Consider the following 14782-nt stretch of genomic DNA (forward strand, 5'->3'; position numbering starts at 1 on the left):
CTAAAATGCTGTTTTTGTTCTACGTGCCTGCTCCTTCCACTTTTATCCTAAGCCACTGACTGAGTGAAGAAGCTATTTTACTGCTGCCTGCCCACCTAATTTTCAAAAGACCACACAAAGCCAGGATTATGAGATTATATGGTGTTAAACAATGGGTGTGTTACTTTATTCAATTATTTTAAAGGAGCTTTTTAAACACAATTATGGACTGCTATAGGATGTGACAGTAGTCCATTTCTGGTTTGTTGATTATAAGAAAAAAGTTACACTTTAAAAATCAACATAGATTTCAAGTAGTATTCAAATCACTAAAGCAGCAGCTAGTAAAATTAGTTGTCGAGAAAACTGGTGAACATAAAGGATTAAGGATTATTTGAAGTTCCTTCACTGAAGTCCTGCTGAAACAACCACCCAAGAGTAAAGCCTGACTGCGTAACTCACACAGGTGACAGAGCCATTTGAATGGTCCAAAGGAAATAGTTTAAAAATTCCCATTTACTAGACACATGAACAGTCAATCCCCACTGCAATACAGTGCTTTGGTATCAGTTATTTCACACCAAGGCATTTTTGATGATTTTGTATAAAGAGAAAACACAGTAACACTATCATTAAGGCAGCAACCGATGTCACGCTGGCACTTGCACTTTCCAAAAGACCACAGTAATTCACTGTACATCTCCGCAATAATTTTTAATAGAGTAGTATTTCTTCATAAATACCCTGCAACAGAAAGGTGAAAAACACCACAGAAATCATTTGCTTTGTGGTTCTGGATTTGCCCAGTTGTTTCTCCCTAGTATCACTTAAGTTAGGCATCAATGCTAAATTAAAAATTTATATGCTCCAGACCTATTGCTTTCTTTCCACATGAAGTGTGCAGCCACCGTCTCTAAAATCTCATGTCTAGTCGTTATCTGAAGCCATCTGCAGCTAGGAGGAGTTCTCCATTGCTTGCTAAATTTGTTTGCTCATCCTTAACACAAGGGCTTCAACATGAATACCAGAAAGCATTTAATCTGACCACTCTGCAGTCTAAATCCTACTGTGAGTTTCCCCTTCTTCACCACTGGCATAAGCTATTTATCACAGTCACTTTCTCAAAGGCCTTCAGGAACTGTCTTCACTCAGCTATCACAGTTCATGTATGCTGCTAAGCTTTCAGATAAACAACTTGCAGCTTACTCAACACAGCACAAAGAATATAGAACTACCCCTCAAAAAAGCTGCCTCCTTCAACTGCTCATCTCTCAGGAGTGGATAACCTACTTGTGAGCTGAGACCACAGCCCATTTTCTTGGCTACCAGTCTTCCGCTGCTCTGCGCCTCCAGCTTAGTGATTCCAGTAAACACTTTCTTCCCCCTTGTTGTCAGCACTGGACAACTTCTGGACAGATCTTTTAGTTCCATAGTTGTGGTAGTACAAAATACCTTATATACCCTGTACACAATGAATGAATGAAATTAAAAAGTCCACAGGAGAAACAAACAAAAAACCACACAGAAAAGCATCCTACTAAAGAATCCGTTCATACCACTATCAACACTAAAACAGCAAGATGAATTTGTGAACACTGAGCAGTCTTCAAGCTAATGCTTCAGGAATACCATGTCTGTAACTATTTCAGTGACATCCAATCTTAAAACTAGAGCTAAGAATATAGTTGTAGTCCAAAAGTAGAACATTAACTGAGATGTTACATTTCCTCACAACACAGAGCCCTAAAAATATCACACCTGCATAAACTGTAAAAATTTAAATTTAATACTTAGAGAAGAACTTGGAAATGCTAAATACAAAACTAACATCTGGCCCCAAGTCCTAAAGATGTCAAAGCCTCTTTCTGAAAAGGCATGAAGGTGCTTTAATTCCACCACACAAATATAATTCCTGCAACTTACTGATCTACAATCCTGCAATTGAGGTTTTCAATTATTTTTTCATTTTTTAATGCATCTTTGCTGAAACTTCCTCACTAGGTCTTTCCCACCTTGCAGATTTCTAAAACTGGGAAAGTACTGAGACATTACCAGAGTTACAAGAACACCCGATTCCTTCCAAAATAAGAACCTCTCCTTACCTTTAGCATGTATGCGTAGCAACATCCACAATCCCACGGTCATTCTGTGTCTCACGGATAAGCAGTACTAACAGAACTTGTACCGTCATCATGAACTGCTGCAACACCCACCTGTTGGCCCTGAACCCAAGTTATGCACAGCAGAGAGAGTCAACATATTTGAAAAAGGGAACATGTTATAGAACTAAAATAGCTTAAATATCTGAAGCAGTTCAGTCACGACAAAGAAAACAAGACTGAAGAGGCAAGTTTTGTTAACTTAAGATTAAAACTGGTTTATCAACTAAAAATAACTGTAATTGACAAGTAAGAATTCCTACATACTTTTAAAAATTAGTCCAAGAAATTATTCAAGCAATAAATGAGGAAAAAAATGGTGAAAAGGAAAAAATCCTTTGTTCAGCTAAATCATAGCCTCTACAAAAGAAAATTCCTCAAGTCATAGGTTTTGCTTACACAACATTACACTGTTCTGTAACGAATGTCATTAAGATGAAAGTTTAACTCAAACACAGCTATTTTCTACAGCCTTACATGAGTCACCTCTGTCTTCCAGAAAAAGGGGCATTTTAGGAGGACAAAGGAGTAACTCCCCATAAAATTCCTACTTTCCTGAAAAAATGGAAACAGCCACCTACAAAAATCAAGGTTCAAGCTCTGTACCAAATCTTCTACCCTGCCATGCTGTTCTAACTCTAATCCATTACTAAGATAACAATCAAATCACTAAAACTGTCAGATTAGATGAACATTTGCTCAGAATTAAGAAACAAGTCGGCTTCAGTTCTGTGACCTAGCTACATAAATAGGAAGAACAAACACTTCCAACAAAACTTGTGAAAATGAATGGTTTAGTCTATGAAAGCTTCATGAAGTCAAGATCATTAAGATGACAATCACAGCTGTTAACTCTATGCTGTCAGGCATACAAAAATTATTTGTATTGATGTTCTTTTATGTTGCAACTTTGATAAAATGATGCATCAGCAAAATAAGAAAATGGAATATTTTTGTGGATCTGCTATAATATATTTTGCCAAGAGTGGGAAACTCATTTATGGGAAGCAGTTTTTGTTTTGTTTTTAAACACAAGAACTCCTACATGTACATGAGAATTACTGTTTAGAACACAAGACTCAGACTGGATATGCATCAAATCTTATCTTTCAGATGTTAGGACAGAGTTCTTTGAGAGATGCAAATTGTTTTTTGGTTCAAGTGTTCCTGCTTCTTAAGCTGCAAACTACATTAGAAGAATTTTTGTTGTTGAAAGGCCTAGCTTTACTTTCAAATAGGAAAATATGACTATTCATCCTCTTCCTCACTAGTGACCTTTCATCTTGCTGATCTTGTAATTTCAGTTCCATTAGTCTAGTTGCTGTGATGGAAAGGGAAGCTAATACTAATTAACACAAGAGCTAAGGTTCCTTAAGTGTTTTGAGCTCCTTTTGTACATCAGAAATGTGAAAAGGAGGAAGAATGAAGTTTTTCCTTGTATTCCTTTTTTTTTGTACTTCAAAAGCAACATAAAAATGAAAAATGCCTGTGCTCTCTTATAAAGAGTTCCGAGTTTTCCTAAAGAAAGATATGCTAATTATTTAAGTCAACAAAAATATCTGACTGCACATAAGGGTTGATTTTACATTTTAAACACTCACGGGCCTTCAAGACACCCCCCCTCCTGACTGCTGATCTTAGACACTATAGCAACAAGTGAACATTTGTTCTGAAGGAATGTGGAGTATGCAACTGGGGGAGGGGTAGTACTATCAGCCACAAACTTATCTCCTAGTCCACTAAGTTAAATAATAACTTCAATCTTCCCTGAAACTGAAGAAATAGCATTTACTATCCAACATTAGCAACCAGCATTTAACAGGCAGCTTACACTTTGACTATGAAGAACACAGATTTGCTTGAACTCAACTTCAAGAGGAGGTTGGTTTTTTCCTCTTGTTAGAATAGTGAAAACCGAAGAATTGTTCCATGACTGCAGATGAATTAAGCAGTGCACTACCACTGCAAACTTGCAAAACAAAACAAAATACCCAGCTCCTCTGGCTCTGGTCACAGCGTCTGAAAGCCCAAGACTCCCTGACAAAAGCCTGCAGACAGCAGACTCACAGAAAACAGGAGGCTTGGGCAAAACAGACTGTGGGATGATCTGGAGCGAAATGAAAAGAAAGGTGGAAAGTTCACTCTCCCAGATTAAGTGCAACAGTCCTGGGAAAAACCTATGGTTCATAGCTATGCTTGGGTAATTCCTGGTTCATAGCTATGCTTGCCTCCCATAAACTGACTATAAAATACTTCTTTTTGCATTGCTGTGGGTTTGCCTTTATCCAGGCTGTACCTCAAATTTCTACTTTCTTTGCATAACTTCTCAAGTTTGAGGAAGCTGGACAGGAACATGACCCAGGGCCAGGGATCTCAGTGCTTTCTGCCCAAGAGAGGGACCAGAAAAGGACGGGTGTGAAAGTCAAGGAAGCATGGGAAAATGACCAGGAGGTCTCTGGTTTGCTGTGGTCCTACAGCTCCACTAAGAGAAGCAGCCTGTCTAATTTTTTTCCTCTAAGTTTTGCCATTAAAACACCCAGAAGAAGCTCTTAAAAAAAATCACTACTACTACTACCTTTCAGTTCTTAGCAATAATTTTACTTGTTTAAAAAAAATAAAGGCAGTATTAAATTTGTTCTTATCCTTGTTTATATCTTTTACAACTTTCAGCTTGAAAGACTATTTCAGATTTGTGAAAGGACAATTTCAGTTTCAGACTGACGGAACGTATACTTAGCAGTGACTACTACTTGGAGGTATGTGAAAGGGTGTACTAAGGGTGTACAGTCAGAAAGACTGGAAGCAGATATGACTTTACATGTAAGAAGCAGGTTTCAGAAAGGCAAGTTTAAAAGATGACTGTCAAATCCAAGTGTACCAAAAGCACAGTGCTAAGGTGACCGATTAATTTTCCATCTACAAAGGGCACTCTCTGCTTGCTGCTCTCCCCATTACCACCTCACCTTTCATATACCCCTGTCAAAGTTAGCATTCAATAATGTAGACAAAAGAATTGGTACAGGTTTTAGCAGTGTATGCTGTGATGGCAGACTGGAGGGTGACACCAACTCTGCCTAGAGCTTCACAGTCTTGTTCCATTTTAACCTCTGGCCACTCGTTCCTTTGCCAGCCACCTTCCCCCTATTTGCTGGTACTCAGCACAATCTTACAGTCAACTCATTGAGCTGACCTGGCTAAAAATTAGCTCCTTTCTTCCTAGGATTAGTTTTCAGGCAGATTTGCTCCCAAAACTTGGCTTGCTATGCAGTCACCAGAAAACTACCACCAGTGTCAGGAAGAAGCAGTGAGATCACAGCCGCTCACGCAAAAGTTTCTTCGCAAACTGCTGTGGAAATAGACTATCAGCATGTTTAAAACAAAACCCCAAACATAACAAGCTTTATAGTAAGAAAATAGCAGTTTTAAATGCATCGTGTAGATTTTAAGCAGTTACAGAACTGTATCAACAATTCAGCTGCTGATGGAGAAGGGGGGAAAAAAAAAAAAGGCAGTTTCAGCAGGAGAACTGTCAGAATTTATTCCTTCCAGCTGCCCCAGCCTGGTTTAGTCCCGGCTTCCCTGCTACTGCAGCACACAAGGACACTTCTGCTAACTCTGCCATGGGAACAATAACACCCAAAGCAGCAAATACAAGTTGTCAGAATTCACCTTTTAACACTTAATCTGGTTCAGCAAGAGGATGAACAATCTCATTACAGGCAAATGCATTTAAAACATGCAGTTATTTCCTTGTGGATCAAGTCTGAATAGAGCTACAAAGTACAAAAAACCTATATTTTAATAATAAATCACAGAATCATTCTTCAGATATTGCAAGCATATTACACTTTGACAGATTCTGGAAGTGATAAACATTAAAATTCCACTTTAGACTATTTGTCAACATCCTCAAGTATTTTTAATTCTGTGATATTATTTATTAGCTACTAGACAGTTTGTTTTCCTTTTTTTTTGTGCTACATGGAATAAGAGAGACAATGTGCTACACTTTACATGGATTCCTCTACCTTTTTCTAATGATTCTCAATGGTCATTTAATAATTCACAAGAAGGTTGTTTACACATTTGATAATCACTATGTTTTCACAGTTCCCAAAAGTTAGCTGCCCTGATTACATTTTACTTTCCCTTCTCTCGTGAAAGGTTATTTATCACACAAAACACTACCCAGCAGAAAAGCAGCAAAATCTTCCACACAAAGTCTAAAGAGATCAGTCCAACTGCCCTCAAAGCAAAACAAATATAAAAAACTCCTGCAAACATTGCTTCCAGAAACTGTTGCAAAGAAAAGTAAATACTTTATCAGATCCTCCTTTAGAGCAGTTTGCCCACCTACCAAGCATTCATAGTATGAGGTGTCATTAGACAGGTAAATACATCTAGTTTAAGGTGTATCAAAGACAGCACCTTTCACTGAGAAACATCAAAATTGGAATAAAGAACAAACAGCAAAATTACACCTAGTATTAAATATTATCATAAATTCAATCTGTAATCTTCACTGCAATAACTAATGAACTTCAGATTTCCCTAGCAAAACAGGACAAACTGACTTTAAAGAACACTGCCTCAGAAAAAAAGGACATTAGTATTTTAGACTGTAAGAAAATAAAGAAATAAAAATGGAATGCTAAAAATACTGCAGTGCCTTAATCATACTAAAAATAGGGACAATATACATTATCAAGCCAGGAAGGGCTGAAGAGAAATCACTCACCTTTGAGCCTCAGGCACTATATTCAGTAAAAGGCTTCTGGCTTTTAGTGTAGCATGTAATTAACGCCAATCTCTGTGGTGCTAAAAGAAGGTTTTGAAGTCACTAGAGATTACAAGTTCCTCATTTTGAGGAAACTATTTACCTTGAGACACCTTTAGGATAGTCCCACTGGGGTGAGTATCTTATCCTTCAAAAATAAGAACCTGATAGGTTTCAAGTTAGGTAGCATTCCTGATGCTTTTGAAAGTATTGGTCTTACTATAAAGAGAATGTAAACATTCCTGACCAGGCCATCCAGTTTCAGCAGTACTTTTGCCTCTGCTTTAGTTTAAAAACAGGAGCCAAACCAAACAAAGAAAAAAACCCCAACAAAAACAAACAAACAAAAAATAAACAAAACCCAAAAATCTATCAAACTCTAAAAAATCAGACACATTCTGATCCTCAGAGAAATTAAAGATAATAGCTTTATCTTGCTAGTCTGATTTCTAAGATACCTGGGAAAAAAGAGTATACAAACATTTTAGAATGAACTACAATTTACATTAGTTGAAGATCGGATGAAATTGAAGAAGAAAGTTTTTGCTCATTAAAAGGATGCAGAATTACCCACATGAAGAACACAACATCACACTTTGAAGGTTACTTCAAAGTTTGTGATAAAGCAAGCAAAAACTTCCAAAATATATTCTGAAGTACAGTCAAGAAGACTACATATTAAAATGTAATTACTCCTGCACTTTTAAACCACATGCAAATTTTACCCTTAGAGCTATTCATAATGAAACACAGTATTTCTCACAGTCTCAAGGGCAGACCTTATAGTACATACTATATTTCTTAAAAAAAAATAAAAAGCAGCAGATGTCACAAAACTAGTAGCTAACTACCTTCAGAGTAGGGAAACAGGAATGCTCCCCCCCTTTCTAATGCAATACAAGCAAAAGCTACTATGTACTGTTGAAAGATGAAATACTTACTCTCAGTTCATAATTAAGAGACATTTTACTGTGTCCTAAATATTCTTTTGTGTGGTCTTTTTAAACATGAGAAAATTAATCTCATTTGAGCAAAGACCACACAGTAGCATTATTTACTTAAAGCAACAATAAAGTTTATGATAGGCAGTAAAAGATTGGACTGTAGTCACCACCCTCATACATAAATACCTATTGAAAAGATTCTCAACTTTGCATATCAATGCAATAAGCAATATTGCTTTTGAACTGGTTGATTCTCTAATACAAGTTTGTAAGAGTTAGGTCCTGCATGTTTGGGACAAGAACTAACCTCTTCAAGTTACCAGATTCACCTTAAATATAACTCACACACTCCAAAATCTTTAATATTTTCAGTACTATAGTCAGGTTTTTAAGCCCTCAGCAGGTCTCCATGGGAAGCAAACAACTTCTCAGTTCCTAAAACCGCTTTTACCATAGGAAGTTACTTCTCATCTTGAGTGCCACTACTCTGAAAACCACAGATTGGCTCCAGCCTTTAGACTGTATTTCCCTGTGTGTCCTACCTTTCCAAAGAGGGGTGTAAGTTGAAAGCAACAATAAAAGTTTCTCACACTCTGAGCTGATAGCTGAAATGTTATTGTTGGAACTCAAAAAGCATAGAGAAAACACAGAGAAAACTCAACAGCTTTCAAGCCATTATGTCTTAACAGTTTGTACTCCAGATTTACATTAGAACAGAAAGAAGTAAACCTGGGGCACATTAGAAAAACAGAATGCCATCAATAAAACTGAACAGTCAAATGAACAGCACTAAGAATAGCACAAATTACAGGAAATTATCTGAGTCTTCTAAGTATTAATTCAACATACACTCTCAAATCCAGCCTTCCAGGCAGGGATTGCTAGGGAATTTTTTTCATTTTCTTCTTATAAGAAAGAAGATTGACTTATTTTGAGTCTTCTCAATAAATTTCAATTATCTCTGACTTCATAAAGTACAAATGCTACAACTGAAGACAATCTTTCAGTTCAAACACAAAAACACAATAACAACTGTCCTTACTAGTACTAGCCACATGACAATCTTGCTGATCTGGAAATTGAGCTGAAGACTGGACCAAGAGACTGATGCAGTCAGTTGCACTAACCACCACTACAGTTCCAGCCTGTCAAGTAGAATTAAATACAAGATTTGTGAAACAGCACTGGATTTATTGACATAGGTTCAAAAAATGCCCAGAGCTCTCCTTTAATGAAAACAACAGTAAAGTATCTTGATCTTATGCCTCAGATTGGAGCATTTATAACAGAATGTTACATCCAATGAGTACAAGGCCTAAGGGACAGCAAGAACCTAAAGGTATGAAACACACAGTATTTCACTCAAGACAAGAGACAACTGCAGCTCCCTCATGTCCAAACATCTGTCAAACTTTTAAACTCTACAGTTACATTCAGAGTGTTTTGGTTTGCTGTTTTGGTTGGTTGGATGTTGGTTTGGGTTTCCCTTTGTTGAATGAAAGGTATCAAAAATTTATTCAGCATTATGACAATGAGACTACTGTAAGAAATTAAATCATGTTAGCATAAGGAATGCAAAGAGAAGTAGCCTTGGAATCTATGGAACATTTCATTTACCTAGTACTCCCCTCAAGAGACTTCAACTTATTCTTCATGTTACAAATCTACTTGCATTGGTACCATAACAAAACACAGTTCAAGTCTGTAATCCCAAGGCACTTACGTTCTAGTTTAGACACAAACACATGTTATAGCCCAAAATCTCTTAAGATTTTTCATCCAAGATTGGTTCACTACATCAGATGAATGTTAAGTGAACCATGGGTGAAAAATTGCTGGGCTCTCCATGACAGCTCAGGTACCACAAACAGGGAATACAAGCATCAGTCAGCATGACACTGAAGGCACACTTGGCAATCAGCTGCCAACCACTGCAGACCCCAGCAGCAGAACGGGGACAGTTGGGAGCCACATGGCCAAGCATGAAGCTACGGTGCATCAGGAGTTTAGACAAATCTGCCAGAGAGGCAATACAACAACTAATAGTTGATGTAGAAGCTGAGGGAACAGTGGTTAGAAGCTGAAAGACCTACAGCAGACTAGGAATGCTTACCAAGCAAATATAAACAGTCACTGATGAAACCCTTCTAAAAAGGAAGAAGTTAATTTCCTATCCCCACAACTGATTCCATCTTGGAATAATTAATGTAACTAATTTCAGGCTGGTGGTAAGCTGCAAGCATTACAAACCAGAATTTTATGCACAAGAAGTCTGCTCAACCACCTTAGAAGGTTTTTGTTAGTTTTTGGACAGACAATTGCGAACATTTCCAAACATCAGAAAATGCAAACCAAGCTATGCAGCTTCTAGGAGGTTGTCTCCAGCCAGCAGTAAGCAAGGCCAGCATTATGGAGCTCTCTATATTATGGGGACAAAGATCAAAAAACACTCCCAACTGTGGAAAAGAAACATCTTTCCTTTATAAATTATAAATCCTTTAAATGGACAACACTGTTTCACAAATTAATTCTATACCATAGTATAAAACAAGATGACAACTCCTGTCTTCCATGTTAGTTTTTTTGGATCTTCTGAGTTCAAAATTTTAAACTGACAAGTAATTAATTTGCTGCATGGCAACAGGAATACTTCAGTGTTTTAATAGTCCTTTCCTACAGGATGCCCATTTCATTCTCAGTAGCCACCAGACACCCAACCTCACAAATAACTGCTCATCCTGTGTGCTCAGCAAAAACCTATAAGGACACGACATGGGCACTGGTGTCAAACTATTGCTCTTTTAAGAATTGTTCACACACCTTTTAGCAGCAGTATTTCAGCTGTGGGCACACTCACTTGAACACAGAGGTGACTGCAAATGCTCAGCACTCAGGACATCTTATACAAAACTGCTCTGGTTGTTATTTCAGCTATTAATCTCACAAAATTTAGATAAAAGCTTTCCTGCTGAGGACCAAAACAGGACTAATGCTATTTCCCCAAAAGGAACAGGAACACAGTAACACACACCTCTCACAAGCAAGAAAATTTGCAGTTTCCACCTGCTGGCAGAAGACGGTAAATACTTCTCTTGCAAAGGAAGACAGCGTAGTTATACTCTACCTTAAAACTCAAACTACTAGTGTATAAGACTTTCAAAGACCAAACCAGCCTAGAAAACTGAAATATAACCAAAATAGTAATAGAACTGTTTGGAATTAGAAAAAACGTCCAAGTGGTTAAAAAACTGATCAGTTGATGGTCTCACAAATTTAAGTATCAGCCTAGATATCAGCCTAGACAGCCTGCTAAGAACTTATTTTCCCTTGTTACGATTATGAAACAGATTGCACTCTTCTGGTAAGGAAATACAGAACCCAAACTAAAAACCATCACTTCCCGTAATCGTCATGCTGGGGGTGGGGAGGGAAGAGGAAGGGAGGATAAATGGTGAAGGTAAAGGGCAGGGGAAACAACCACAGCAAACACTAGTTAAAACATACAAATAGAGTAGTTAGGGTTTCAGAAAATCTAAGAATTAAGAAAACTGACACACCTTCTGAAAGAAAGGCTTCCTTCAAATAGAGTAGCACATCTGCAAATTTTCTGACATCATTCACCAGTTGCATGATATATTCTGGATCCACAACAGGATTATCATAGCAGTCAGAGTTGGAGCTAATGCTGCTCAGAGAGCTGCTCTTGGTGCTGCGCCCCATTCCCCAATTTCCTGAATTCGAGATGGTGAAGAAGTTGGAGGTAGACAGTCGGGCTAATCCCAAACCACGCTTGTTACTGCCGCCGTTCTGTCGCAACATCCCAGCAGCCGCTGTACTTGTAGAGCTCCCGCAGTTAACACTCACTGCCACTTGATGTCCATTGGACAAGCCAAAGGCGAAACCCTTAAAAATTGGGGAGGGGGAAGGAGGTGGAGGAGAAGGAAAAATGCTGATTAGTATAGAAATATACGTGAAGCAATACTTTTGTACTGACAAGATCCAAAACTTCTTTCAAGATGATACTGCTTTACATAAAAATGCTAACTGAGTACTATAAAGGCTTTTGACTATTTGAAGTTATTTAAATATGTACAGTAGATAGATTGTTGCATTAAAAAAAAAAAAATCAATGGCATGCCAAAATTATTTCAAAAGCTAATCGTGATGCATGCTTATTTCATGAGAAAAGTTTCTTCCATGAATATTTATTCTGCGAACCTTAAAAATTGCATTCTGTACATTTACCAAGACCTATTCTTTACCCTGAGACGTTACTACAACTGAAAACAACTGCAAAAACACTTGATGTGATAGACTATGATCAACATCCCTTCTTGCATGAACCACCAAGCTATATTCAGCATCCTGTCTCTTAAGACAATACACAGCCTTGATCCGATAGGATGAATTTTCTCTGTGAAGTGTGCCAAGCAAAAAACCATGGCTTATCACAGTTTGTCTTGGAAAGGAAAACATCCTCAAAGAAGTTATCTGGGCTTTTCAGCCTGTTATCTACTAATATGAAAGGCAATCAAAAGAAAGACATAGAAAAGTGAAGAGAGTGAAAAAATATTTTAGTATCAAAGTTTATCTGCAAATCTCAGTGCAGTTATCTTGAATGATATTGCTCTGCTCAGAAAGTTCCACCATAAAAATGCACAAATTTGGGGGAGTATAAATTAAGCAACTACCTGCATTCCTTTCTTTTAGGAGAAAAAAAAACCAAAAAACCAGAAAGCTACTGAAAATTTTGGCATGTCAGGTTAAGCGATTCATTTCAAAGCAGCAAACTGCAGGTGGCAGAGTCAGGTACGCTTCCAGCAGCTCCCACAACGCCTGCTGTTGTTCTCTCAACACCAGGAGAAATTCTCATTGTTTACAGTATAGCATAAACACCACAGGGGAAAAAAAACAACCAAAAACCAAACTGAAACACAACAGCTAAAACATTAGTGTGGGTTGCAGACACATCTGCAGCAAATCTTCAAATTCAATTACTTTACCTAAAAATAAAAGTTATTATGAACTAAAAAATACAGGTTGAAACGGGTTCTCCTGCATATGTTTGTATTTGGTTAGACCAACTAAAGTAGTAGCACCTTTAGCACTTTGAACACTCCCACTATGAATTTCAATAGGCATTACTCTAATGCACTTCAATTATTTTTCCATTATTTCTGCTTTATTTCTGTTTGCAGTTTAAAAATATCAGAGGAAACATGGTCAAAGCAGTTGTTTTTGTAATTAACCTGCAGGCCTTCCAGGGAATGTGTGCTGGGGGAGGGGGAAGAAAACTTCAAAATTTAACACAAATTACCTGCTCTAATTTCTGTTTACTGCTTAAAGTCAGTACCTGTAAGAGCACTCATGACACTATACAAATAATGCAGATAATTAAGTAATTCCAAACACCTCAAGTAGATTGAAGTGAGGTTTACATTAAACATAGTATTTAAGTAAGTTTCTTCTGTTCCCACATATAATTCTCATGGCTACAAAGCTACTTTGCAATTTTACCTTGCAATTAAGGCAAAACAAGCCACATAACCTTCTCTCCTCTTAACAAGTGTGATATCTATTTATATCGAGAAAGATTTTCATATTATTTAAAATACATGCCTCTTTTAAGTCTGGCCAGCTTCACAGTCAACTTTTTAAGTAGCGTGATGTCTTAGACCTGTTTCAGTGGGAAGCCCATGCTTTTAAAGCTGTATTATTTTAGAAATGTTGCCTTTTTTGTACAAGTAGTACAAAAATGCCAACACTTTGAAAACTATGGAAGTGATGACAAAGTGTTTCTGAACGGAAAAAAACTTGAGAAAACCAAAGCTGAGCAGCTTAGCACAAGAGGCACCTTTTCCTCATAAATATTAGCCCTTATGTCTGTTCCTCCTGTGTTACAAGGCAGATGGGGAAAGTTTCCCTCCCAGAACACATGCCTTTCATTACTGAGAAGTGTTTCATATTTCTTCAGGAGACTCTGGCTTTGAAAACGAAAAGCATCCACCAGCTTTGCTATAAACGCCTCCAGACTCCTTTGGCTCACAGCGAGCCATTGCCCGTCCCGACGGAAAAAAGATAAAAAAAAATAAAGCGGCAGATATTTCAAAAATTTGCTCTCCCAGCACAATTTCCCCAGTAGGGAGGGGAAGAAAGGAGGAAAAAACAAAAAGTAAGAAAAAAAGAAAGGAAAAAAGGGGCCACGTCGCTGGCGGGCCGAGGGCAGGGCCGTTCCCGGTGTCCTGGGTGGGGGTCGGCGCCCCGCCCTGACCCCTCCGCACATTCCCGGCGCCCCGCGGCCGCCCCGGACCGCAGGGCCCCGTGGCTGGCAGCCCCCGCGCAGCGCGGGCCCCGGGGCCGCGGCAGGTACGGGGCAGGGGCCGCGAAAGGTGCGGGGCAGAGCGGAGGTGGGCGTGCGGGGAAGCGCCCGGCACCGCTCCCGGGAACCGCCGGGCGGGGAGGTGGGAGTTGCTGGGGCCAGACTCGCACTAGGAGGGGGGCGCCGGGCCCCTCCAGCCGCCCCCGTTCGCCCGGCGGCTCACCGGCGCCCTGCCCCACGCTGGCCCACGGCTCCTCCCGACGGCGACCAGCGACGCTCCCCCCCCTCCTCCTCCCGCCGCGGCGTTCCCGGTGCCTACGGCCGGCGCTTACCGGAGAGCGGTGGCCGAGCGCAGGCAGCAGCCGCGCCGCCGCGGGCCCCTCGCACGGCCGCCCCGCTGCCCATGTAGCGCCCTCCCCTCAGCAAGCCCCGCGCTCCGCCGCCGCTCCCGGCCCCGCCCGCGCTCCGCCATTGGCCGGGCGGCTCCAGGGGCGGGGCTCCGGCGGGACACGCCCCCGGCGGGCTCCGCAAGCGCCGGTGCGCGGGCCCGGGCGGGAGCGGGGCTGAGCGGCGGGCGGGGGAGCGGGACGGCGGCAGGTGCGAC

The 14782-nt window shown here is 39.8% G+C and overlaps 1 protein-coding gene across 4 annotated transcripts in view; it reads right to left on the bottom strand.

The window, feature by feature from the left end:
• ARHGAP29 (Rho GTPase activating protein 29) overlaps positions 1-14606 on the bottom strand; it is a 51677-nt gene extending 37071 nt beyond the window's left edge. For all 4 annotated transcript variants that reach the window (XM_039555917.1, XM_039555916.1, XM_039555915.1 and 1 more), the window contains exons 1-2: positions 14511-14606; positions 11417-11762 (exon numbers count right to left, since the gene is read on the bottom strand). In XM_039555917.1, the coding sequence (XP_039411851.1) occupies positions 11417-11678 (262 nt within the window). In that variant the 5' untranslated portion in view covers positions 11679-11762; positions 14511-14606. The remainder of the gene's footprint in view (positions 1-11416; positions 11763-14510) is intronic.
• Between the last annotated feature and the right edge of the window lie 176 nt (positions 14607-14782).

The sequence above is a fragment of the Corvus cornix genome, chromosome 8 (assembly GCF_000738735.6).
Source record: "Corvus cornix cornix isolate S_Up_H32 chromosome 8, ASM73873v5, whole genome shotgun sequence".
Classification (NCBI taxonomy): domain Eukaryota; kingdom Metazoa; phylum Chordata; class Aves; order Passeriformes; family Corvidae; genus Corvus; species Corvus cornix.